The 26,127-nt window shown below is 36.6% G+C and overlaps 2 protein-coding genes across 8 annotated transcripts in view; one reads left to right on the top strand and one right to left on the bottom strand.

The window, feature by feature from the left end:
- The window catches only part of TCEA1 (transcription elongation factor A1), a 47,663-nt gene that overhangs the window by 12,015 nt on the left and 9,521 nt on the right, over window positions 1-26,127 (top strand). The window contains exons 3-10 of one of the 5 annotated variants that reach the window (XM_071737554.1): window positions 46-151; window positions 7,180-7,267; window positions 8,313-8,461; window positions 11,084-11,140; window positions 12,120-12,274; window positions 14,041-14,187; window positions 15,067-15,138; window positions 16,093-16,428. In XM_071737554.1, the coding sequence (XP_071593655.1) occupies window positions 46-151; window positions 7,180-7,267; window positions 8,313-8,461; window positions 11,084-11,140; window positions 12,120-12,274; window positions 14,041-14,187; window positions 15,067-15,138; window positions 16,093-16,101 (783 nt within the window). In that variant the 3' untranslated portion in view covers window positions 16,102-16,428. Of the gene's footprint in view, window positions 1-45; window positions 152-7,179; window positions 7,268-8,312; window positions 8,462-11,083; window positions 11,141-12,119; window positions 12,275-14,040; window positions 14,188-15,066; window positions 15,139-16,038; window positions 16,429-26,127 lie in introns of those variants that run through there. The other 4 variants (XM_071737555.1, XM_071737553.1, XM_071737550.1 and 1 more) reach the window with 4 other exon arrangements.
- Window positions 20,653-26,127, bottom strand: part of RGS20 (regulator of G protein signaling 20) — a 42,580-nt gene continuing 37,105 nt past the window's right edge. For all 3 annotated transcript variants that reach the window (XM_071737547.1, XM_071737548.1, XM_071737549.1), the window contains 3 exons: window positions 25,287-25,373; window positions 24,417-24,651; window positions 20,653-22,964 (listed from right to left, as the gene is read on the bottom strand). In XM_071737547.1, the coding sequence (XP_071593648.1) occupies window positions 22,776-22,964; window positions 24,417-24,651; window positions 25,287-25,373 (511 nt within the window). In that variant the 3' untranslated portion in view covers window positions 20,653-22,775. The remainder of the gene's footprint in view (window positions 22,965-24,416; window positions 24,652-25,286; window positions 25,374-26,127) is intronic.

Genomic DNA, 26,127 nt, shown 5'->3' with positions numbered 1-26,127 from the left:
TTTTCATGTCACCTTTTATAGTGTATATTTTTATTTCTGTGACAGTCTACCAGAATTGGAATGTCGGTGAACGCGATACGCAAGCAAAGCACAGATGAAGAAGTTACATCTTTAGCAAAATCTCTTATCAAGTCTTGGAAGAAACTGTTGGGTATGGTGATACAAACTCTTTTTCTTTTCTCTTGGCGTGCTTTAACTATATGTAGTCTTGATGCAAATCTTGTCACAGGCCTTGCTTTAGATATGTTTGTGCTTCTCTGTAAGTATTAAAACTTTCTGCATTGATGTGGTTGTGTTTGGCTGTCAGTGCACTACATGAAAGTGTTCAGAGCAAAAGTTAATATATTTTTATTGGGGCTGGCAAGCAGTAGGAAGGCAGCTCCTGTGATGTGACTCATTTCTGAAGTCTTGTTGCCTGCTGTTGAGCTGGAGTGACTCTACTGCAGCACTAACGAACCTGTTCTTGGCTGTTTCCTTTGTCAAATATAGCAGGTACTCTGAAGGAGTTGTGCAAAATCTCATATGAGAGTGTGGAGGCTTGGAAGTTTGGTTATGTAATGATTTGTGAAGGAAAAAAAAAAAACCCTGCAGGAAATTGACGTTAAAAATCTGTTAGAACTTACAGGTAGTGAGAAATAGATCTGCACTTTATAGAACCTCCATAGTTTTCAACCCCTTCCTAATTAGTGAGCTGATGCTTTAAGGAAGATTAAGCAACAAAAAGTAATGAATGCAGTTAATGAAAACTTTTTGAAGTGGGCTTTTTATATTAGGGTAATTTATAGTACTAAAGTTAAATGTATTTGAAGACACTCAAATCTCACACTGTGTCCAGGTATTTTTGTTCATACACTGTAGTGTACTCCGTTTTATTTCTTTGTGTCTAATTTTAGGTAAACAAAGTTTTAGGAAGCTTAAAATTTTGAAATAAAAATAGCTTACATTATTTTTTACTGAGGGAAGTATTTGCTATTCAGTCTAGAAAAATAGGTCAAATACCTCAAGTGGTGTTCCTCCCCTGCCATTTGCCACCATCAGTTACCAAGTCTTTCTTTCAGCTACTTTATTACTCTCTTGCAAATGGTGTAGAAGTGACTTTGTATCCATCTGACCGTGGATAGAGGTAGAAATGGACAATTTGTCACAGCTTTCAACTTCCATTAAGAAGCAGGAACCTTTACAGGAGGTATTTTATAACCTGCCTTTAAAAAATTAGTTAATTAGCTTAGCTTTAGAAATTGAATTTAGATAATATTACGTATGCTGATAAAATACTTTTTAAATAATAGGAATGACTTTTATTATAAATTAAATGTATACTTTATAAACAATCTTACCATAGTTTAGTGGTAAATACTGAAAATCCTGTACATTTTATTTTTAAATTTCCACCTAGAACTTGAAGTCCAACTATATCATATCCATTTATGCATGGAAGTGATAAGATACATAAGTGGAGAAATGAACTTGTATATTAACTTGGGTAAAAAAGCCTCTAAATGCAGCAGTTAGACCTGTCTCTCAGTGACCTATCTCTCAAGTCCTCAGTTGAAGTTAAAAAGGATAGAAGAAGGTTCTACCAAAGTTTTTTACTTGTAAGGTTTGTTTTTTTTTCTCTGAAGTTCAAATTTTTGATACTGCAACCTAGTTTAGGCAACAAAGCGGAGGAAATTTTTTTTTTTTTTTTTTTCTTTTCCCACATGGATCTCTCATCTTTTGGAATCCCCTCAGATACTACTTTTCCATGGGGGAGCAGTGGAGGTGATGCTGACCCTTCTTAGTATCACTGTCCTTTGATCCAAGCAATTGCTATTTATTTGTTGAGACAGTAAAAATAGTCCTTTTTTTTTAACACAGTATCTTAAGTTAGTCAAACTTGTCTTAACAAATTGTTACTTATAGTTGACTGATAAGTGTTCACACATTGTGAAACAGGAGGTTTATTATTCCTACCTGATGAGCATGCTGTGGAAGTCTGGAGTAAGACCATGGTGCTCCATGGTTGTGTCAGGTCAGTGCAGGTGGAGGCTGCTGCTGGAAGGGGTTCTCCTGCCTTCAGTTCTGCACAGGTGCCTCCTTACTCCCTCCTCTGCTACAACTAGAGCTCAAGTGGCTTTTCAGGAGACCAGAGCTGGAAACTGACCAGTTGTAAACTATTTGTTTATTTTCACTGGCTTAAATTTCAACTACATCCGTTTTTTTGGTGCAGTCTACAGTTACTGTTTCCTGCACAGGGATTAGGCAGTAACATACAGCTGGGACAAGGTGGGCGTTCCCCTTTTGCTGGCTTGCTACATTCAGATTCTTTTAAACTAGTTGGGAGAGTCTACCTAAATTTGGTTGCATCAGGTGAAGTCAAATAGGAGGAACTGGAAAGCAAACAGCAAATATTTGACATTAATCAGAACTGAATACTTCCTTGTTGATGCAGTAGGTATGAGACCTTTGTCCATGCTCTTTGTTGTTTTTTTAAAGGGCAGGTATTACTGCATTTACATTATTGTGCCAGGTTTAGTATTAGTATATAGTATATGCCAGGCCTAGGTTGTGCACTTATAATATAAAATCAAATTATTCCTGAAAATACAGCAGTGATTGTCTTCAAAACTTATGGATTTAAATTCTACTTGGTTGTAATGTAGACCTTATAATAAAGCATAGTAGAGCAAATGTTTCACCTTTGTTACACTGCTCAGTAATTCACTAGGGCTTAAATTCTCATAACTGTGGAAGATGAGGGTATCTGGGCTGTGCAAAATATGGGTGGGAATCTTACAAAGTACTTTTATTCTGTTTTGTCATTAGTTTTGACTTTCTCAGAAGAATACGGAATACCGTATGTTGAGCTGCTTGAGAAATCAGTTTCCATTATGCTGTTTATAGTGCATGTAAAATGGTATGGATCAGAGATGGCAACAGAAGCGGACAGCTGTTAATCCTACCAAGCATTGTACTCAGAGATCTGAAGTCTTTGTGAGTTATTTTTATAAATGACATTTTGAATTTAGGCAAGAATTGTTGACTCTTAGGCTGCATGTGCTGTTTACACTCAGTGCTATCGGAACGTAAGTTTTAAGAATGCATGGGAAATATAAGAAGAAATCAAAGTAAGGTTGTGTAGCATCGGATGTTTATGGCTTGACCAGAGCTGTGCCAAGTTACTGATAGTTTTTCAGGGGGGGGTCAGAAGCTGCCTAGCACAAAGGGAGGCTTGCAAAGCCTTGTCTGAAGTGACAGAGTGAGCTACACGAGAAGATTGCTTTCAGATGTTGTTGTAAGCTGAATTGGTCACAATGTGCATAAGGCAGCAAGTTCTGCTCTCAGGATAAAATACTGTTCAACTGTAACACAGGATTTACAAATTAATGATCATTTTCCCAAGTAGCCAGGTATGTATGCTGTGCAGATAATGACTCTATGCATATCCATTAGGTTATGAGGAGAGTGCCTTTCTGTTAAAAAGCAACAATAAAGTCTTTAAGGAATTTAACATACTGCATCACAAATAATTACTTACTAAACTATGAGAGCATGCCATGAAAAAGAATGTCCAGACCTGTGGGTTAGTAAGCTCAATTCCAGTAATTTTATGTACTGAATTTGAAATGCAGAATGATTGGGCAGTGATTTTTAACATTAAGTGCAAGTGTGATCACCTGTTGCCAGTAATAAAATCTAAACATGGGGCCATGAATATTTTGAAATGCGTATTTCAAAAAAGTGCATGCCTGAATAATTTTATTTTAAAAGAATGTTTGAAGTGCTTAATGCTGTCAAGAGAGGATAACACCAGCCAAACTTCATAGAGGTGTTTTACTCAGATAGCTTTGTTCATACAATCTTTTGTTATTTTGAACCTGTGTTTGATTCTACTGAAGCAAGCTGGCACAGTCTAAGACTATGTTATAGGTATGTTAATGCTGTCATTAGGTAAAGTTGTTCAAGGACGTGTAGTAACCTACTAACTTTGCTCAAAATAATTGTTTATTTTTTTATTTTTTTGTTTAACAGTACTCTTTCCTATTGATAAGAAGAATGCATATCTTTGCAAGATATCAAATGCAAAAAGAAATTCATTAGTTTCATTTCTGTATCAAGTATGAGGTGTGGAAATCATCTGCCAAATAACATACTTGGAACTATTCCATGTGCATTCAGTAATCTATCATTTGTTAGGCTTATCAGTGGAGATATAATAACATGATAGAAACTGCATCATACTTTATAGGAGAAAAAGGGTGTATAGCAAAGAATTTAATGTGTCATGCTTTCTTGTCAAGATAAAAAGAGTCTTAAAATGACAAGCAGTTCGTGATTTTGTGTTTGTTTATAGATTTTGGATATTATTCTTCCCTATGCTAATACTGGGAAGACGGTGTTCTGATTTTACCTTCATGTCTTGCTACATCTTGCTGAGATATTGCTGAAAATGTAGCTGTTTGTGCATTTCAAGATTGCTTTGGTCAGGGTCTGTAAAATGGGACCTAAAGAATTATTAAATACGAGGGTAATTGTTAAATTAATGACTATGCCATCTGTTGCTTGTTTTCATGGCTCTATCCTTCAACTTATTTAAACTGAATACTCAAAAAACTTTCCAAGTATTGATGGTAATACCTGGTTTAGTAGCACATGATAAACCACAAAATTAAAATCTCATGTGGCTCCAGGGAACAGCTAGCCACCTTTCAATAACATTTCTGTAAAATTCTTGCTTCAAATTAAAAAAAACTAATAATTTAAAGTGTGAAAGTATGAACAAGTATTGTTTGACACTGGATGTCTTCTCCTCAGTGCTTTCCAGATTATAGTCTGTAAGACTGAATGACTTAAATGCTTAACAGAATATTTCAAGCAAACAGAGAATATTGTTAACTTTGTTTTCAGATTTCTGAAACTGGATTAAGCCGAAGTATCTATAAACTCTTGAGTGATAAAAGAAATTATAGTTTTGAAGACATATTTGCTGAAGATGGCCCAGTTGTCTCAGCTGCTGAAGTTCAACCTTGATTTGAGATGTACTTGCAGAGACTCTTCTGCAGGTGTAGGAGGAGCTGTGCTTTAATCCCTTGCTTTATCCTCGTGCCCCACAGGTACCCTCTGTAGCTGAAAGGAGCAAATAGGGTATTGGCAGATGTTCAGTGTCCTGTCTTCTCTGGGAAATGATGCTGAGCTAAGTGGAAATGTTTGGTAAACCAAAACCAGGTTTGATAAACTAAAACTGCACAATAGAAGTGCCTTTGATGCAAAATAAGCAGGAAATACCTAGGTCAGCTATGACTTTAAGAACTTATGTGCCAGAAAAAAAATACAGAGGTAAATGGGCTGAAGAAGGGCTCAGCTCTAAGGCAAATGTGCTGCTTTGCAGAACCTGAGCTTTAACCCCAGGCTACCTCTATAACCTACCAGTTTGTCTTAAAGCCAACGATCATTTGCTTAAAAAATGGTGAGGGGCAAATGAGATTACCTGCAAATTTGTAACTTTAAAAAAAAATTATATATCATGTTAGAATTTGTTGCCATAGCGAGTAGTCATGTGAAAATGCATGTTAAAATGGGGTTTGTTTCTTTCACTAAGTATTGTGGTCTTCAGGTGTCATAGCAAAGAACTTTGGTGATCCATTCAGTTTATAGCCTTGTTTACTTTCTTAATTGAATTACTTTTTTCATTAATAAAAGTTGATAAATTGATATATTTTTTTAGGATTTTTTAATAACACCTTCAGCTTATTAAAGACAGCCAGTCCGTGTGCATCATCTACTGTGTTTATTGTTCTTTTTTTTCTTAAATGGAGAAATTTATAAAGGATTGAATACAAAGTTATAAACAATTGAAACATCACCACACTTTTGAGCTATTGAAGACTGTGGAAACATTCTGGAAACATGATCTTTGTGTTTTTGCCTGGTACTTACCTATACTGCTTCCTAGGCATCTACTTTCAGGTACAGCTGGAGGCAGTGTAGTAGATGGCTGTAATTTTGAATGTGAATTGTTCCTATTAAAAATAAGCTGTTGTACTAATTTTCTACTCTATAGGAAAGGAGGGAAAAAAACCTCAAAAACTTAGTGCTTGGTTGAGAGACCTGAATTTGTGTGTTCCATACCACCAAGTTCCCCTGAGAAGGGTGGGTAGGGATGGGGCTTTTCTGGAAATGAGGAGACTTTTAGATGCTTACACAAGGTTTTTTATACCAAGTTTAGGAGATCTTTATGGGAAATACTGAGCCTTATCAGATTTCCCTACTTTTCTTGGTCTGTTTTTAGTTCTTTTTTAAACTTTATAATATATACTTAGCCCAGTAATACAGTCTGTGGGATTAGAAGTGAGTGCTTAGAAAAATTCCCAAAATCTGTCAGTGAGTGATGCCAGTCTCACCAGGATCTCTCTGTAGGCAGTGGAGAGAGTCAGCCCTCCTAGAGAGTAAATAAAAGCAGAAGCTCAATTTAGCTACTCTGAATTTCTTTTTAAAATGGAAGGGGTTTACATATTCTTGCTTGGCTAAAGTTAAATGTTGGGATTGCCCTTTTTAATGAAGTCTTTAGTCTTTGTGCTTTATGAAATTGGCAATTAAACTCAACCTGCATGGAAAAGGCAAACTGAAATATTTTTAAACACTCAGGCAAATAATTTCAGGACTATTAAGGAAAATACAGTGAACACATTTAGAAAACTCCCTCAAAAACATATGAAAATGAGATTGGTTTTTTGGCAGCCATGGTAGCTTTCACACCACAGCTTCATTTGATTCAATCCCTTGGTAGAAAACCTGTGTGAAACAGAATGATATGCATTTTGTAGGAAGTTTTATTTAGAAGGCAGAAGACAAACTCCAGAGATTTGATGTAGTAGTTTAAGAAATTACTGTCTACCTCATGCAGCAGAATTTGCAGAAATAAATCATAAAAGCCTGCATTTTCACCATGTCTTCACTGCCAGTTTAAGCAGGTGCTGGACTTGACTGGAAGGATTTGAAGTGTTCTCATATTTTCCATTTGCTGAGGTGGGGAATGTGTTGGGGGCTGGAAGGCTGTACTGCAAGAGAAGGTCAAAACAGAGAGTGGGAGCTCATAGCATTTCCAACTGGTTCAGGAGAAATCATCAAAGAAACGTAGCTGCTGATTTAAGCCAGTTACTATTTCTGGCCTAAAGAGTTTTTAATGTTTTGTATTTCCAGATGGACCTTCAACTGATAAAGATTCTGAAGAAAAAAAAAAGGAGCCTGCATCTTCCTCACAAAACAGCCCCGAGGCAAGAGAAGAAAGGTGCCTAATTCTTCATGACTATACAAATAATCCCACTTAGAATAAATAACCATTAAGCTATTTGATCCAAATTTTTCATGTCAGAGACAGCGTCCACATTTTTTCCTGAAATAGATGGAATTGTACAATAAATGGTGTGTAGTTAGGGAAGTAAATCCTGCTGCTGCTGACACATTAAAAAAAAAAAAAAGATAAAAGCCACATGTCAAGATATGGCCAGCATAGTTTCTGTTCATTCCATCTGTCTCATCTTTGAAATACCCCATCCCTTCTCAAGGCTACCACTAAACTTTGAGAACTATAAAACAACTTTGAGTCACAGCTTTGTGGTAATTGCACATGTTAGAGGTTTAGAGTACTTGTTTTGTCTGTTAGCTTTTATGTTTAATAAATAGTCTCATTCTCTGCTTTTTTTTTTTTTTTTGCAAACACAAAATTCATGTTAACAGAAAAATGAGCCCATGTTAATGACACTATAGGAGATGAAGAACATTTGTAAAATTATAGCTGCAAGCCCATTTCTTTCTAGACCTTTCTGGTTCTAGTCAATCTGTTTTCAAATCCAGATTGAACCTCTAACCATTTGTCCTGATGCAAGCTGAAAATGTCTTGGTTTACAGTTTGCAAAACTATGTTAATTGTTTATTACCACTTCAGTACAGTAAGCAGACTGAATGTTAGTGTGATATATCTTCACTGTTTTTAAAGTAAAGCAGAATTCCATGGAGGGGGAAAGATGTCAGGTTAATGCAGTGAACTAAATATTAAAACTTACATGCCACATAATGGAATGAAATACCTGCCGTGTCTCTATTGTGTGGGATATCCTGCTGTGTATTCTAAAGACACTTTTAAAATTGTATTGACTCTAGAGCTATAAGCAGCTTTAAAAAGGTGGCTGGTGTTCTTTTTGTGGAATACCATCAAATGGGTATAGCAAAAGACCATGTTTTGCCCTGGTACAAAGTCATTTGAAGAGGAAAAAAAACCACATTAATGTTGGTTGGGGTTTTTTTGTTGTGTTTTTTTTCCCCCTTTTTTTTAGCAGTTCAAGTAGCAATTCCAGCAGCAGGAAGGAGGAGGGTAGTGCTCCCTCAAATTCTTTCATCCCTTCTTTTCCCCGGGCTCCAAGCACTTCGGATTCTGTACGAGTGAAATGTAGAGAAATGCTCTCTGCAGCTCTCAGAACAGGAGGTGAGCTTTGTGGACTGTATTTTGAGTTTTAACTATTTCCTTCTTCCCTATTTCAGTCCTTCCTACTCTGTTTTCCCTCTGCCCTGTAGGTTAGAGTAAACCCTGTATATGTCTGGGTTTGTGTGTGCATACATACATAGGGGTATATGTATACATATACATCATATGATATCATAGAATCATAGAATTGGCTGGATTGGAAGGGGCCTCAGAGATCATCAAGTCCAACCCTTGATCCACTACCGCTGCAGTTACCAGACCATGGCACTGAGTGCCACATCCAGTCTCTTTTTAAATATCTCCAGGGACGGAGAGTCCACTACTTCCCGGGGCAGCCCATTCCAGTGTCTGATCACCCTCTCTGTAAAGAAATTCTTTCTAATATCCAACCTCCCCTGGCACAACTTAAGACCGTGCCCTCTTGTCTTGTTGAAAGTCGTCTGGGAAAAGAGACCAACCCCCACCTGGCTGCACCCTCCTTTCAGGGAGTTGTAGAGAGTGATGAGGTCTCCCCTGAGCCTCCTCTTCTCCAGGCTGAACAGCCCCAGCTCTCTCAGCCTCTCCTCATAGGATCTGTGCTCGAGTCCCTTCACCAGCCTGGTTGCCCTCCTTTGGACCTGCTCCAGGACCTCGATATCCTTCCTGAACTGAGGGGCCCAGAACTGGACACAGGACTCGAGGTGTGGCCTCACCAGGGCTGAGTACAGGGGCAATGTATATGCATATATCAGTGGTGGACTCACCATCCCTGGAGGCATTTAAAAGGTGTTTGGGCCTGGTTCTTAAGGACATGGTTTAGTAATTAGATTATGGTGTTGGTCAAAGGTCGTGCCATCATCAAAGGATGATCTTGGAGGTCTCTTCCAACCTAAACATTCTGTGATTTGAACATACATGTATACATATATCCATAGACCAGTTCACCCGAGCTGCAAGTACTGAGTTGCCTTGACAGCAGTGGAATGTATTGAAATGCATTTTTTTTGCTGAAGAGGCAGGACACTTTTTTGCTTCTGTTCATCTGATACCTTCCCTGCAGTCTAATGCCTTTTCAGGAAGGTTATTGAATCCTTAATGCTTTATGTAAATATTTTTCTGGAAGCTGCTACTTTTTTTTTGGTCTTATATTACTGAGAGTGCTACTGCACACCTGCCTGCCTTAGACCAGAGATCCTGGGGGGTTTCAGATTTTGTTTTCTGAAGGCTGCCTTTCTGTTTAGATTTAATCCTGAAGCTTCACTGAAATACAGTAAGAGTGCTTCATTGCTGTATGTTTCATGTCTTTTGGGCATCTGTAAGTTCCTTGGCTGTTACGGGATTATTTTTTTTTTTTCCATCTCATGTATACTTGGGTGCCTTTAAACTAACAAATGATACACTGGATAAGGAGCAAACTAAAAGTTGGACTTCTCAGAATGGCCCTGAATTTTTTACTTGTGGGTCCTTGACTTCTACCAGAATTTATGACCCAGCTCCTGTTCCTCTGTTCTTAGCTTATTGTAACCTGACCCAGTGTAAGCAGAATTCTGAATCATCCATTTTTACCTTCTTCACTCTCCTTTCATTTGATTCACATAAATTCAGATACAGATAGTAATTAAAGGTGACTGAAGACCATGAATTTTTGGTCCTCTGGATGTGTAGTTCATAGTTCTAAAATAAATTGTGACCATAAAGTTGCATACATCATATTAGTATTCATAATTCTATGTAGTCTTAACCTTAGCTAGTTTTCTAAGAACAGAGTTTGGTGTGTTACTTTCTACAGCACATGTAAACTGATAATCCAGAGGTTGAATGCCTCTTTCAAAAATTAAACCTGTTTTCTGGTTTTATGGTCTTCTGCATGAGACTGAAGGAGAAATGGTGTTTCAATTACTGACTGAAGTACACCTATGTTAAAATGGGAAGGAGGAAAACACAATCAGTATCTAATTTGTCCTAAGCTGTCTTGGAAAGGCAGATGTCTTTTAGTAAGGGTTTTTGTCAGAAACAGTAAACAATCTTGAGACTGTTAGGTCACGTGTTTCATTGTCTTCTGGATTCCCATGGTTTATTGCTTCTAATTTACATGTTTTATAACATCTCTGTTTTGCATTAAAAATATTGAATAATATTGTTTTGGTTATTTAATTACTATGTTTCTAATGAAATCTTTTTCTTGCATGTGTGCAACACATTAATTGTTTATGCTTGTATTGTGCAGACAAAGAATTGATAAAACAATACAAAATGTTTTAGTTTTATGATATTCTATTCTAAGCACAAATAGAAGATGGGTACTTGCCAGCCTATTACAATATTTAAATTTTTTTTCATGGCAGAGTTTTTTGTTTCTACTTAGACTTTAAACTGGATGTCAGAATTTTTGTTTTTGTGAAAGACTTAGGGTTGTTCTACTTCTTTAAACTTAAATTGCTCTTTAGATGTTTTTCCTTCTTCAAAGTAATAATAAAGTTTTGAAAGGGTAAGCATACGGTAAATTAAACAGTCCTATGCAAAAAGAAAATTCATAGCAGTTTCATAATTTACCAAGTTTCAGAGTTTCAAATGGATTCTCAGGGATATGGAACACTGATGAGATTGTCAGGTTGCTGATATTTTAATACTTGTTTTCCTCAGATGATTACATTGCTATTGGTGCTGATGAGGAAGAGTTGGGTTCTCAAATTGAAGAAGATATCCTTTGTTGTACAGCTGTGCACTCTGGAACAAGAGTATTTTTAAAAGCATTGAGACTGTTAAAATTAATTAACTTGATCTCTATATTGAAAATATTTAATTTAATTTAATTAAAAATGCATCAGTGCAGAAGTACAGTGTTTTAAAAAGCAGCACAACCTAAATGATTTGCCTTAAAACATGTAGGAATGTGTGTAGGTGAGTGTGTGTGGGATTTTTCAGTTCAGTGTGTTTTCCTTGCAGCCTAAATATTACATCTTACTGAAGCGTTCTGACATAAAATGCTGGGATCTTCTATATTATTTTAAATATCATCTTTTCACTTTACTCTTTTTCTAATGTCTTTTTGTACAAGTTTATTTCTAAATGAAGCTGGATTTTTTTGAAGGGGTTGTTCTGGTTGCAGTGCAGACGTTTGGACTTACTGTGTGTGTGTGTGTGTGTGTGTGTGTGTGTGTGTGTGTGTGTGCGTCTAGGTATTCTTAAGCATAGAAAGAGCCTAATCTTCAGGATTCAAACTTGCTTATGACCTTCAGTAATTAGGATCAGACACCTTCCCTGTTAAGGAATTTCCTGTTTCTGTTGCAAACCTCTTAAAATTCTGTTGGTAAGCTACTGGTGTTTGAATATTTGGTTTCAGAAATCAGTTAATCCTCAGGATGAGATCAAGGAACTGGATATAAATTTATGGGTGTGTTTTCACATTTTCAATTGAGATCCTACTGCCTAAATATTCATGTTTCACTGACAAGCTCCTAAACTCTGATTGGGCTTCAGAAGGACATGAAGTCTGCTGCATGGAATGGCAAAGTAACTATTGGTTACTTTGGTAACTATTGGTAACTATTGGTTTGGGGGGAGGATTTGACTAGCAGTGGAGAAGTATACATTGCTTTAGAAAAGTTGCCCCCCAAAATGAATCCTCTAGAGTGCTCTGTTTTCATTGTTATGGTTTTGTTCCTTAAAACCAAAGCACCTATTTTTCAAGAATTAAAAAACACTGATATGAAATACAAAAATAGAGTACGAAGTAGAATAGCAAATCTCAAGGATGCAAAGAATCCTAACCTAAGGAAAAATGTGTTATGTGGGAACATTCCTCCTGACAAGTTTGCCAAAATGACAGCAGAGGTAAGTAAAGTCTTGAACTGTGTGCCTATTTGACTGGCTGTGTGCCCATTTTACTGCATTTAGTAGCCAGGAAAATGATTTATGTAAGCTTCCTGCAGTTTTGAAAGACTGTGGCTTCTTTGTGGCTTTCACAATCTGAATTACAGAGCTGTGCTGGGGCAGAAGGAATGAAGCTGGAGCCTGTTAATGATTCCTAAATATCTGATTTGCAATATCTGTCTGCAAGTCAGAAGGCAGGTAACCTGCCACATGTAACCTGAAACATGGTTTGTTGTGCCCTTTTTTAAATGATAAACCAGTGATAGTTTTGGAAGATGCAATTGTGTCTGGCTAGTGAGTCCAGGCTGTGTACCCATTCACCTTTTGAGATAGGTGTTAGCCTGTATTACCATTTGTTTTTCACATTCTAACACCTGCTGTTATGTTCCTAAGCACAGTATAGCACTGTGGTTTTAAAGATCAGCTCCTGCCCTGTTGGCTTTTTCAGTATTTATTTAATGTGTATCTCAAATTTGGCAGGATCCTTCAAGTGATTTTTGAAGGAAATTGAACAATAAATGGAAAAACCCATGAAAGATAGGAGAAAGAAGCTAGGAGAATTGCCCTTTAAATAAAATTTGTTATTGAAAGCACATTTTGGACACTTCAATAGAGAATTCTGTTCAGGTACTCACTTTATAAATCAAAATAATTCTAGGAAGTCAAATGAAAAATTAGATTTTTCATTTACAGTTAACACCTGGTTTGAGTTTTGTAGTTCTGCTTGTATGTGTTGGAAGCTGTCCCCTCAAATCAGGTACAAAGGAGTATCTTGGAGACTGCAGAAATTAAATTAATGATCAGGTAATGAAAATCATCACTAGCATTAATAGCAACCCAAACAGGCTGATTAAGGAATGTGTAAGTAGATTGTATCCTCAGTAAGTATTTTGAGGCTTTTGTTCTATGTGTGTGTATGTGCATATGCACAAATGTACATTTTATGTTGTCCAGTGCCCATTCTTTGTTTTAATTAATGTCTTGGATTAAAACTTTAATGGCTAAAAAACCCTGTAGTGCTAAGAGTATTTCCAAATTAAAATGGTAGTAATACAAGATTGGAATTTCACATCACACTTTCTTGAAGAAAACTGGAATACTTTTTTTTGCTGTGCACACTTGCCTACATTGCAGAGATCCTGCACACTAGAACTGTGTTAAAGGGAAAAGAAAATTGTGTTTAAAATTCAGTTAGTGTTTAGAAATTCAATATATATGACTTATGGTAGCAAATCATAAATCATGGCTATATGTATTTCTCAGAACAAATATGGAAAGAGTCAAAATAGTGTAAATTTTTCCTGTAATTGTCATTGACCTACAGAAGATTATTATGTAAGAAGCTTAGTTAGGGAGAGGATTTATTTCTTTCTCTCTGGAGAACTTTTAAGTTCTCCTCTACCTTGTCTCCCTATGACATTTGTCAGCTTCAGAAATGAATATGCATAGAAATATTTCCAAGTGTTTCATACTGTAACCTCCACTAATTTTAATTTTTTTTTCCCCACCTGTAAAAAAACCCAAACAAGAACATTTTAAACTTTTTATAGCTTTGAAATATCTCCATTTAAATCTTGTAAATTCAAAAATGTGTAGAATTAATTTGGCCTGCAATAAAGTTGTTGTTTTCATAGGTTCTAAATAAAAAATACTCTGAGTTATTTAAAGCTCTGACTTATTTAAAGCTGAAACTCTTGTGAACTCTGCCTTCTCTTTGTCCATCACAGGAAATGGCGAGTGATGAGCTGAAAGAAATGCGCAAAAATCTGACCAAAGAAGCCATCAGAGAGCACCAGATGGCTAAAACAGGAGGTACCCAAACTGATCTGTTTACATGTGGCAAGTGCAAAAAGAAGAACTGTACATACACCCAGGTACATTTTTCAAAGCTTATGTCCTGTATAAAGGTTGCCATATTGAAAAAGTCGTAATTACAAAACCAACTTGAACAAAATACTAATCAGTTACAAAATATGTTATGATAGTTGGATCTGCTTAGGTTTGCTGGCACAAAGAGTGGGTGTTGTATTCATTTACTGAAGATTATGTAAAATCAAGCTGAGTATGTATAGAGCAAGAAGAGTCTGTTTGCAATGCTACCTTTTTGCTAATTCCTCTTATTACATCTTACTATTATGGTTTTATGTCAAGGAGAGTTAATCGCCTGTTTTTAATGGGTGTAAAGTTTTCTTTATAGAGGGAATAAATAGCAGAAATTGATATATATATATCATTTGCCATTTGACCAAAAGAAGACTGATTTACAATCGTTCCTACAACCTTTTTCCATTTTAATTAGGAAATATGTGCCAGGAGAAGAGCTTTAATTTGTTTAGCAGTGCTTCAGGACATGCAGTTTTGATCATGGGATCAGCTGCATTTATAATTTAATATTACCTATCAGATGCTTTAAGTAGAAAGTTGTTTTTCAATAATGAGATTGTAAGCCTCTGTATCAGTAAATATATTTAAAGCTGTACTGAACAGTTTTACTGCAGCCTTTTCCTAGAAGCATATGCTCACTTTTTTCTCCGAAATAGATATTTTGATGCTACAAAATCTGTCAAATGTTCGTGAATGCTTTATAATGTACAAAATAAAGTGAATTAATGTGGAAAGGTACCTTGTATTTTTATACGAATGTGTTTCCTTAATGCTAAAATTTTATTTGAAGCCTTTAAGTTGAACACATACGAAGAAAAGCTGAAGATACTGATTTTCCTTTTCTGCTCTGTCTCTTGCCTTTGCCAAAGGTTCAAACCCGCAGTGCTGATGAGCCCATGACGACGTTTGTTGTCTGTAATGAATGTGGAAACAGATGGAAGGTAAGAGTGTTAGAGTGCTCTGGGTGTTTGGTAGCAGACAGGCAGGCTCCACACTTAATTTTGGCTTACAAGAAATGACAAGTAAGTCTGTCTTGACTTCTGGCTACTTCTTAGTGCAGTCTAATGACATTACATTATGATATTGCAAAATAGCTGTAGGTTAGAAAAGTATTTTTGGCTGAAGGTGTAAGTACGCAAGTAAGGCAGTGGCAAAGGGGTGAATAAGTCAGAAGTCAGGACATTATTGACTTTGTGACATTTAGTTACAATACTGCTTTGCCATACAAAGTACTGGTGCTTTAGTTATGGTGGGGTTTTGCTGTTGGGGTTTTTTTTTGTTCTGTTTTGTGCTTTTACTCTGAAAAGCAAGGATTAAAATGAGATGACTGCTGCCATATTCCTGTGTTTGGATACCTATAGGGCAGTGATAATTTGTTTTTCTTTTTAAGTTCAGGAAATGGGAATTATAAAAGCTTCTGAGTGGTAGTCCAGTAAAGCAGAGAAACACTGAAATGAAGGACTATAAAATCTACAGCTTAAGATGTGATGATATGCAATACGAATCATGTTACTCTCAGTAGATTATTTTTCTGTGTTAAGCACAGTATATGTTAAAATTACTGCATTAAAAAAAAAATCTTTCATGTATCTTGTTTTACATAGCTCATTACTCAGTATTGTTGAAATCTGTACCCCAAGATACCAACTTATAAAGCTTAAAAGTTGTTTGATGCATTACCTGGAAAAGTTCATTTGTCCTTGAAACTTCTGTAAGGTGGCAGTTACCAAAGTGTCTGCATAAAGATGCTTGAGAGAAGGGGTGGTTGTGATACAAGCAAATGCTTTTAACTGGTGATTTCCATACCCTAAGTATGGTGTCATGTTTCCGTTTTCTTGCAGAGATTTAGAAATAAGCTCTATGAGGATCTCATAAAAATTCTTTTCTTTTGACAGTTCTGTTAGAAGAAGAAATTGTCAAGACATCTGGACCAGTATGAAAGACGATTTTGTAATTAGCTTTAAAAACTAGGCTAAGCATCTAGCTTCCTGCAAATGAGAGATTTTTTTGAGCTTTGTTTTCTTTCTTCTTTTTTTCTTTGTTTCTTTTCTTTTTTTAAAGCAGCATACATGCCTGAAGTTAGCCTTTGTTTTGACACAGCCATCATTTCCTTAAATGCCTTCCTCTAGCTGACAGTCTGTAGGGCCAGGTTGCTCAATTGTATGGTGAATGTTAAAATATTTTTTCATTTTTATAAGTAAGTTGACATTAAACTTTTACCAATGAAACAATTTGGTAATTGGCTTGGTTTTTTTTTCTAGCTCTGTGAATAAATGTACTGTACTTTTTGCGGCCTGAAACAAACAAACTCCTTCCATACATATTTTACCCCATTTGTTCAGTTGTAAGAATGGAATTTGTTTCTTGCTACCATGTTCACTAGTTTTGAAAAGAGAAAAGGTCTCTAGCTTCATCTAATTATGTTAAATTCAGTTGTTGACTAAATCACAAATAAGTTAACTCTAGTTTGTACATACTCTTTCTGAATTAGGACTAAATTTGTGGTCATGAGGTTGGGAAATTTATTATTGGATTTTATGACCTCTTCTCCACTGGTTGGCTAAGCTTGTTTATGTAACCAGCTTTGATCAGTCCAATATATTTCATTTCCTAAAGCATATATTTTGCATTCTGTCAGTAGATATTATTTCTAGGGATGTCTTAAAATAGCTGGTTAAATATGTTTTGAGTGTTCAGTTTTGTATAATATGTTTGCCAACCACGTTTGGTTTAGACTTTGTAAATAAGGAAAGAAATTGTGTTGTAGACTTTCCAAATAACAGCAGCTAACCAATTCATCACAATATAAACTGGCTGGGGGGCTGTAGTGTTAAATTCACTTCATATAAATGACACTGATTTTGTTCATGAACTGAATTTTGAGATGCTGCTTGTCCAATGTCAATCTTAGACCTGCAGGTGAGAATAAATTATTAAAGCTCTGGTCTTCTCCATATGTGGAGTGATATAAATACTGCTTTTCTAGAGCCTGCTTTTTGACAATGTACACGTTCAGAAATATTTTCAAATGCACTTTCAAGGGAAAATGTACCAACATCTTTAGAAAAAAAATTAATTATGTAATGATATCTAAGTGTTTATATTATTTATCAAAGTGTGGTTCTGAGGAGATCATCCTGGGAATGTATAAAGGATTCATGGGCAGATGAGAAGAGTGTGGTTCCTGGAGATAAAATTCCTTGACCGTAAAGGAAACCCCAGATTTTCTGCATTGAATATTTTTTGTGTGATGGTGGGAGTCCTAAAAAATGAGTTGGGAGTAGTTTGGTGACACTTGTGCTTTGCAAGACAAGAAGTGTTTGGTAAATATTTCAGAGAGCACACTTTTCCAGTCAGCTTGTGCAAGGAAGGGAAAGTGGCTCCTGTGCTGAGAGGAAAAATGGTAGAAATAAAAGAAGTTTAGTTCATTTAAAAAACGTATTTTTTTAAGGCAGAAAAATCATCAGCATTTCAAGATCCTTGCATAACTTTTGTATAAAAATATTTTAAACTCAGTTTATTTGATACTAAAGCCCTAGATTCAGAAATTGAGAAAATTCAGAAAACAGTATTTTTTTATACTAACAGAATGGGTCTTGGTTTAGCCTATGTTTTAGTTCCTTTGGCAGGATTGCTTGAGAGTTACTTAAAGATGCATAATTAATTTTTTTTTTCAAGTTGTTTAAGACAGCAACAAACTAGTGACAGATACTTAACAACCATTGCAATGCTTTGTTTGGAGACCTTGGTATAGGAAAAATCAAACAATTACATTAAAAATTATTACAAATTGGACGCCAAGTAGACCTACATTTCCACTGCTATTCACAGCATTTTTATAGGGCAAGCACAGTATGGTTTGCTTCACCTTCTTCATGCTATGTGACCTTTAATCTTTATGCCTGACCATGATACATAGGAAATTTACCTTTTGAGAAAATGAAGCAATTGAGTTAATGTATTTAACAAATGAGAGCTCCACTTTGTTAACAGAATTAGAACTGTGGCTTTCTGTGTTGTAGGTGTATCCAAGTGGGAGTTCAAATACAGCTTTGTTTCACCTAATCTTATTCACCCTTTCTTCTGTCCCTGAAGTAGAACAGTGTTTTTCTCACAGTGAAAGATGAAGTCCAAGAACTAGATCCAAAAAAGATCACAGGTGCCTAAATGCTGTTCATGCTGCCTTTTGGTGACCCAAACCCAAAAATGAAGCTGGCCAGCAGTGAACTTTGGATTCACCTCTGTTCAACAGGTGCTTTATGTTTTCTTAGTAGTCTGAGATTGCCCTCCTCTATCTGAGAGGATGCAAAGTCTGAAGGATGTATAGGAGAAGGATCTAGAATGGGGCTGGGACCATATCTTGCTTCCCCAGCTGGGTGGAATATCTGCAGTCTGGGTCAATGCAGTCTATGACTGACCCAGTACATTCATACATTCTATGCAGTGAAACATGCTGGTGGCAGAACTGGTGATGAAGCTCTCATCCAAGAATTGCAGGGGTTTTTATTACCTCTATGGACATTTCAGTCCTCTCAAGTATTCATGTGTCCCTAAAGGCAATGAAGAGAGACTGGAACATAACAGCCTTCCAGCTAAAGCTAATTTACACTGATCTGGTAGAGCAGAAAGGGGAGATGGGACAGGATGGTATGGGACATGTTTCTTTTAAAGAGCATGTAGATCTTTAAGGATGCCATGTTCCTTCTGTAAGGAAGGCTAGAGGTTTCTGATGCTCAGAAAACACAGCTACTGGATCCCTAATTAGAATGCATTTCCTCATAGACAATTAACTTGCTCAGGAGAAGGTGTGGGCTTACAACTGTCTTGTACTGAATTATTCTTTTTGACCAACACTAATCAGAAGGTAAATATCTGCTCAATGATTTTGGCTTTCGTGAATCCCAGTCTGAAGCCCTATTGGCCTTTTCAAGCATTGTGAAGGAAGTGCCTTATTTTTATCCAGAGTTCAGGATTCCACTTGTGGTCATATTTGTAAATTTCAAATTGAAACTTAAAACCCAAACCAGTTCAGATGGAACTTACTTTCATCAACTTGAAGGCTTCATTCTGCAAAAAGTTGTATTGCCTCAAATGCCTTTTGAAACAGACCATGTGTAGCCATTCCTATAAATCTGAGGAGTTTCACCTCTAAATACTGTTTCATACAGCTGTATATTAACTTCTGTTTCACTAGATCCATCACTGATCTTGGTTTGTTCTACTCTTTTTAAAGGCTTGGGATTAATTTATTTACAACATCAGTATAGCCAATCTTTCATTAATGTGATTGAAATGATATTGTTACTTTTTATGGCAGAGGGGATGTGTAATTAAGTACTGTTTAGAGCAAACTTGTTTAAAAAAATACTTCACATTGTGACAGTCTGTCATCACTTTCTCTTTTTCACATATCCTTGGTAATCAGAAAGTGCATAAGTACACAATGTTTGTGTGATAAATGTTAAACTGTCTTCATATATAGAGCCCTTCAGGATATAGATGTTTTTTTTTTTTCCCTTCATTTGTATTGTGCTAATGACTTTGGAATTTAAAGGTCAGTGTAAAGCACAATATGTTGGCTGAAGGAGCCCATGCAAATTTAATACTGCTTAGCAGGCTGGTGAAAAGAGCAGTCCTTAACAAGTGTGCATGTTCTGTGGGAGTTGCTGGTTTCTGAAGTACAGACACTGAAGAAGGAATACCAGTGGGCTGGAAAGTACTTAGAGCTTAATGATATCCCGCAGTTAGAAAAATGCCAAGACAAACCAACCATGCTTATTTTCAAGCTAGGATAAATTGATTTTGTGATAATTTCTAACTTGATGAATTATAAATGTCTTGTGTCAGTATGATTAATTTGTCCTGCTCTTTGTAACAGCTTGTCTGTTTTCCTTTTCAGTGCAACTCATTTTTGCCCTAAGAAAAGTTTGTGCATAATGAGCAAATACATAGTAATGATATGGAGTTAAAAGCCTGATTCTGTGTGGGTGGCTTTTTGTTTTCCTCTTTCCTCTCTCCCCCCTTTCAACAAAATCCAGCATTTAACAGCCTGAAAGTTACAAGATACTTTCAGGGAGTGGGTTGTTTGTGTTTTTAAAGAGAGCTTCTCTGGGGATCTAGGGACCAGCATTCTGCCACTGGTGCTGGGTGTAAGCTTACATCTAAACCACAGCATTAACATTTGTTACAGATTTTCAGGAAATTGCACATTGCAAATGTCAGCATATTCTAATGCAGAAGTAAAATGAAAATTGCCTAGAGAACCTTGATTGCTCAGAGGTTGTGGCACATGGAAAATAAGCATAGAAATTGTTATTTTCTTTAATAGTCATTTTTTAACCATAGAACTGCCCAAAACAATATAATTTCCTCTCCCCTCTAATTTCATTGCATCTTTTTCTTTCTTCTTCTTGCAGAGTAATATATTGTTCAATATAAAGTACAAGTGCTTGGTCTGTCTTCCAGCTTTTAATGAGGTATCTTTACAAGGAAGAGAACTTAAAAGAAATGAAATCCACCATTTCACAAAGTGACACATTTTGAACTTTTTTTTGATGTGTGCATCTCATCTTTCCAGCAAACTGCATTTGACCTAGTTAAACTTAGTCAACTTAGAGCTTTAGAGCTCTTACCACCCTGATTAAAGCAATTACAGCATCATCAGTTTGACTGCAAGATCCCCATGAATGCTGCTTTACCAGTACATCTTGTTCTTCTTGTTGAAGTTACAACCTATCATGAAATAATTTATGTAAAGGGGAATTGTGTTAGTAGTGCTCTGGGTATGTTTACTAGAAATTGAGCTGAGATAACCAGCAGTGATGTTAAGCAGTCACAACCACTAACTGGACCGTGTCTGAAGTAGTTGTATATAGAAGGGCTTCCTTTTAACTTCCTTTTATCAGAGTGCAGAAGCACTCTGGTTTGCTACCTCAAGTTTTTTGGTTTACTTTTTGGTGATGACATGTTGAATAGCCTTTTGTTTTTAAAAGGAGATGGTGGAAACTGTTCCATGGCTATTGTTAACTTACCCTGTACTGGGTCTTCTCCTGTGGTGCTGTGTAATGAGAAATCTCGTCATTATTTGTTAAATAATGCAAATGTGGTAAGGGCAGAACATAACTCCTGCTGGGTGCATTGAGGAAACAATTAAATTGATCTCCTAAATTTTGCTTCGTTATTCCCGTTGTTTTTTTTTCAGAGAAAGTCCCCATTTTGTACTGGAATTAGGCAGAGTAGGTTTTAGAAAGGCTACAGTAACTATCACTGAGCAGTGCCTGTCTGGTTCTTCCCTTTCCTTTCTGGTCTCCAAATGTCCTTTTCCTACCTATATGTGTCATTTGGTTCATTTAAATAAATGTGCAGGGAAAGATACAATCCAATGAAAGTCCACCATAAACTTCAAAGTGGATTTGTAGTGACTCTTGTAACTTAAAATAATGAATTATTCTAATAGCAGATTTACACATAGATTATGCAGATTCAGCTTTCTTCCTAGTCCTTCCTGTGGTTACTGATTTTGAGACCAGAAATCAACTGTAATGCTTTGGGAATACTGTAAATGAATGTGGTTTATTAGTGGTTTGGGAATACGGTAAATGAATGTGGTTTATTAGTGGATAGATCCGTTTCTTTTATTTTGGACACTCTGAAGTAGCACTGTATCACAACAGAATAGTTCCATGTTCCTTTTGTCAGTTAAATGTGTGTATATCTGCAATATAGAAACCTTACAAGATTGGCCAGGTAATGAGAGAATTGAATATGTACAAAACCAAGATGCTGCCATCCTGTCAGATTATGGTTTTTACATAGTGAAGGGTTTTTACAGCTACCTACAGCGGGAAGAGAAGAATATGTGAGAATTCTTGTGCTTTATTTTGGAATTTAAATACTCACTCTTCTTCCTCTTTTAAAAGTGAATAATTTAACTTTATAAGCATCAACAATATGAACTTTAAAATGTGTTCAGCAGACTCTAGTAGTAAAATAAGAATTCTTCAGCAAAAGATTTTTATAGGCAGCGTTAGCTGGACCATTAGCTTGAGATTGCCACACTGATTTCCACTGCTGCACCACAGATGCATTAAATATACAGAGACAAGTGGAATGTACCTGTGCCAGGTAAGATATGTGAAACTTTGTCTAGTGTAACCCAGATATTGGCAGTACTTTTTTTACTTTGGTCACAGTGTAGATGGGGCAACCAGTTTGATGTTGTAGAAAATTCTAACAACCCACTTAAAATTTACCTTTCGCACTCAGTTGGCATTTGTACTCCAGACATTTGTGGTAACAGATTTGCATCAGAGTTGTATGCTGTGTTTGAGATAACACTGCATTGGTTGAACAGCAGCTTTTCATTTTCCTCGTTTTCTTTTGCAAAGTAACACTGATTCTGATCACAAACTGTATTTAGCTGCTTGTGTCAGAGCCTTGTGCAGGTTTACATCATTCAGTCTGTAGTAAAACTTACCTGAGTTACTTTCAGGTAAATATCTGATTAAATAATTTCCCCGTGGATTGGTGTATCCCAGAGTCCCATTTGTTTTAAAATAAATACATGTAAGGAAAACTACTATGCTTCAATGGATTTTTCAGATAAGGAGTGAAGCAAGTTCTTATAAATTGCAGAGTTCATAAACCGTGGGTAGGAGTCTCTGTGCATCAAAGTATAAATTTGAAGCTGTGCATCATCAAAGGTGTGTTGTGAGGGTTCCAGCATATTTCGGTTAATAACTTCTCTTACTCTGGAGTCCAGACTGACCTGCATATTAAAACAGAAAATCACATAAATAATAGTGGTGAATGGTACGTGTGGATTATTAGGTTTGTTTTAGTGGTTGATGTAGCAGTCTTTTTTTTCACCATTTCACCTATTATCCTTTGCAGGTGTAAACACTGCTAAACAGGCAAAAGATGACTATGCTGAAATGCAGAAGTAGTAATAATCTTGAGTGTGCATAGAGAAATGTTCTCATTGAAGTGACTTAACTTGGAGCAAGGCTGCCTGCAGCCCAGTTATTACTGAAACCTGAGGAAGTGGCAGTCTATTTCCAAACCAACTTCCTGTTCTGTAGTTGAGAGGATTTATTATTTTTTGTGACAGTTTGGTTCCTTGGGAGTAAGTGCTGATGCAGAGAGTGCAAATTTGGGGTAAGCAGGATGACGCAGATGGAAACCATAACCTGAGAAGCTGTTGCTTAATCAAATTCCTGTGAAAAAGCAGGGTGAACAGATACAAAGCGTAGGTATGGCTATATGAGTCCGGTAATGTACTTTTTTTCCCCCCTGCAAAATTCCCTGGTTTTTAGGAAACACTTTTTCACTGACAGGGTTCTCAGGCATTGGAATGTCCTGTCCAGGACAGTGGTGGAGTCACCACCCCTGGAGGCATTTAAAGGGCATCTGGACCAGGTCCTCAGGACATGGTTTAGTAGTTAGATTATGGTGTTGGTCAGAGGTTGGACTGGATGATCTTGGAGGTCTCTTCCAACCTAAACATTCTGTGATTCTGTGAAATCTCTAGGGTCTGTAGAAAGATACTAGTACTACTGGCATAGACTGACTAGATTTAAACACTCTTTTAAAAAGTACTTAACTAGAGCTTGCACTGCAAACAATTAAGTCAGAGTTTTGCAAGGATATTGAAAGGTTTAAATTCAAGCCTACTTGGCACAAAGTACATTCAAACTGAACTGAAGTGTCTTTGACACTTGACATATTTGCTAACAGTAAAGTGACAAGTAGTTTTTGAAAATTGTCAGGAAGTCAGCATGTTTGGTCTATGCCATGTTTAGTCAGCTGTTCTCTGAGCAATTTGTGCTTTGCAAATAACACTTTATTTGTGGTTACTGTGCTTTTGGAGAGATGCACACACACACCCTTCCCAGTGCAAAGAAAAGAAACACCCGATTTGTCCAACAAATAAAACTTAAGTTGGGCAAAGATAAAACGATCACCAGTGTATATCTGTGCCAAAAATTAAATGCTTCACATCAGCATGCCAGGATAGCTTAAGAAGAACTTTCTTACAGCCAGTGAAAGTAATTTTGAAAGTCTCACATTAACAATGAGTTTGCCTTTTTTCCCTCAATCTCTGCTTGTTGGCAGTGGAATATGAAGGAAAAATTTCTCCCATAGCATTGTAGCTTTAAACACACGTTCAAACCAACTGTGAGAAGCAGTATCAAAGAATGTATTGGGGGAAGGAATATACCTCTTTTGGAGAAAGGATAGAAATGTAATCTTCATAAATCAGTCTTGCTTTTTCTTCAATTACATTTTTGTTGGATTCTTGTTTTAGTTCCTCACAGGCCATCCAGAAGAGCATGTTTTCCTCGCTGAATTCTGTTCGTAGAAATTCACGGAAAGCATTTCTGCCAGCTGGAGTAAGCATCAACTTGTCAAATGATTGAGCCCAAGCATTTACTTCTTCGAGAGTAGGGGCAGGGCTTGAGAAGGAAGGAGAGAAGAAGAGAGAAGTGAATGTTACTCCAGCTGGTCACAGCTGGCAGGAGGCATCTGTCATCACAATGAACAAAATCTGTGGGGCTCTAATTCCCCATGGAACTACCCAAGTGCAAACTCCTGTAAACATATTTATAAGATACTTTTTGAAAGTGTGCTTATCAAAAGCTTAGATGCAGATGATTGCCAGCATTTCAATGCAGAAATGGCAGTTTATTGCTTAAAGTAATTGTAGCAAGGAAGTCCCTCTGCAACACCTAAGTGTACCTTTCTGTACCTAATTGACCTTGTTGAATCATTTCTAAAAATTGAATAAGAAGACCTAAAAGAAATAGTGGTTCAAACCCTGAAAAAAGGAATTCTCCTGGCTGTTACAGTTTTACAGGTGCTCCTAGCAGTTTGAGCAGTTCTGAAGACACAGTTGCCTGGCTCTTGGAAAGATCTGAGCTTCTCTTTATAGTTACGATTTTTGTAATTCTGAGCGGTGCCAGGTAACTTCATGATATAGTTGCTGGGTGGGAACAGGATGTACTTAAAACTTATTGCAGAAAAAAAATTTACTATGATTTGCTTGGTTTGTTTCATTTTAGGTTGACAGAACCCTTAGCAGAGACTGTACCTTTCCTCACAGTTTGGAATACCCTCTGCTTGGAGTTCATGAGATGTTCTCCTTGCTCTCTCTTCATCTTGATTTCTAACAGTAAGACTGCAAGACAGCAAACAAAATTTAGTCAAATTTATAGAGGAGAAGACTGAATGTACACCAGATGCTCTTCCTTGCATATTAAAAAAAAAAAAAAAAATGCCATCACAAAGCCAAAACAAAAAAAAACAAAACCTCAGCTGAAAGGACAGGAGCTAACAGTAGCCACATTACCCATAGTTATAATGCTGACATTAATTTTACAGTTGTAAAAACCTGGCAAACTTTAGTGTAGCTGAATGCTGTTCAGTATTGTATCACACAGACAGGGCTCATAATTTCATAGAGTTGCTCAAATTGGAAGGGAGCCATAAGGATAGTTGGGTCCAATTCCCTCTATATGCATATGCAAGTCTATATGTGTGTATGTACAGATCTATGGGCTGTATAGATATGTTTATATAAGGGCATGAATACCCTTTATCAAATACCAAATCTCTCCTCCACTGACACAGTGATGCTTGATGCAATGCTTTTACTTCAGTTGCACTAGGTACACTGGTTTATGTGAGTGAGATTTCAAGGTTGGTTGTTTTGGGTTTGTTTTCTCTTTTTTTACTCCTTGGCTATTTCTATATCCACAGGGCACAAGGAGGGTGATGACTCTACTTTTCAACAGTGATCCCATATTACAGGAAAACCAGAATTCAGAAGCTGGAGCAGAAGTTTTAAGCAAACTAGGCACTGCTCTTTGTGCTGTTGGAAGTGTAAGCATCTTTCAGATCTAGATATAGCCAGAGAGTGTGGTAATTGATTG

The sequence above is a fragment of the Heliangelus exortis genome, chromosome 2 (genome assembly GCF_036169615.1).
Source record: "Heliangelus exortis chromosome 2, bHelExo1.hap1, whole genome shotgun sequence".
NCBI lineage: Eukaryota > Metazoa > Chordata > Aves > Apodiformes > Trochilidae > Heliangelus > Heliangelus exortis.
The sequence above is the reverse complement of the archived record's forward strand: the minus strand, read 5'-3'. Positions and strand labels throughout refer to the sequence as shown.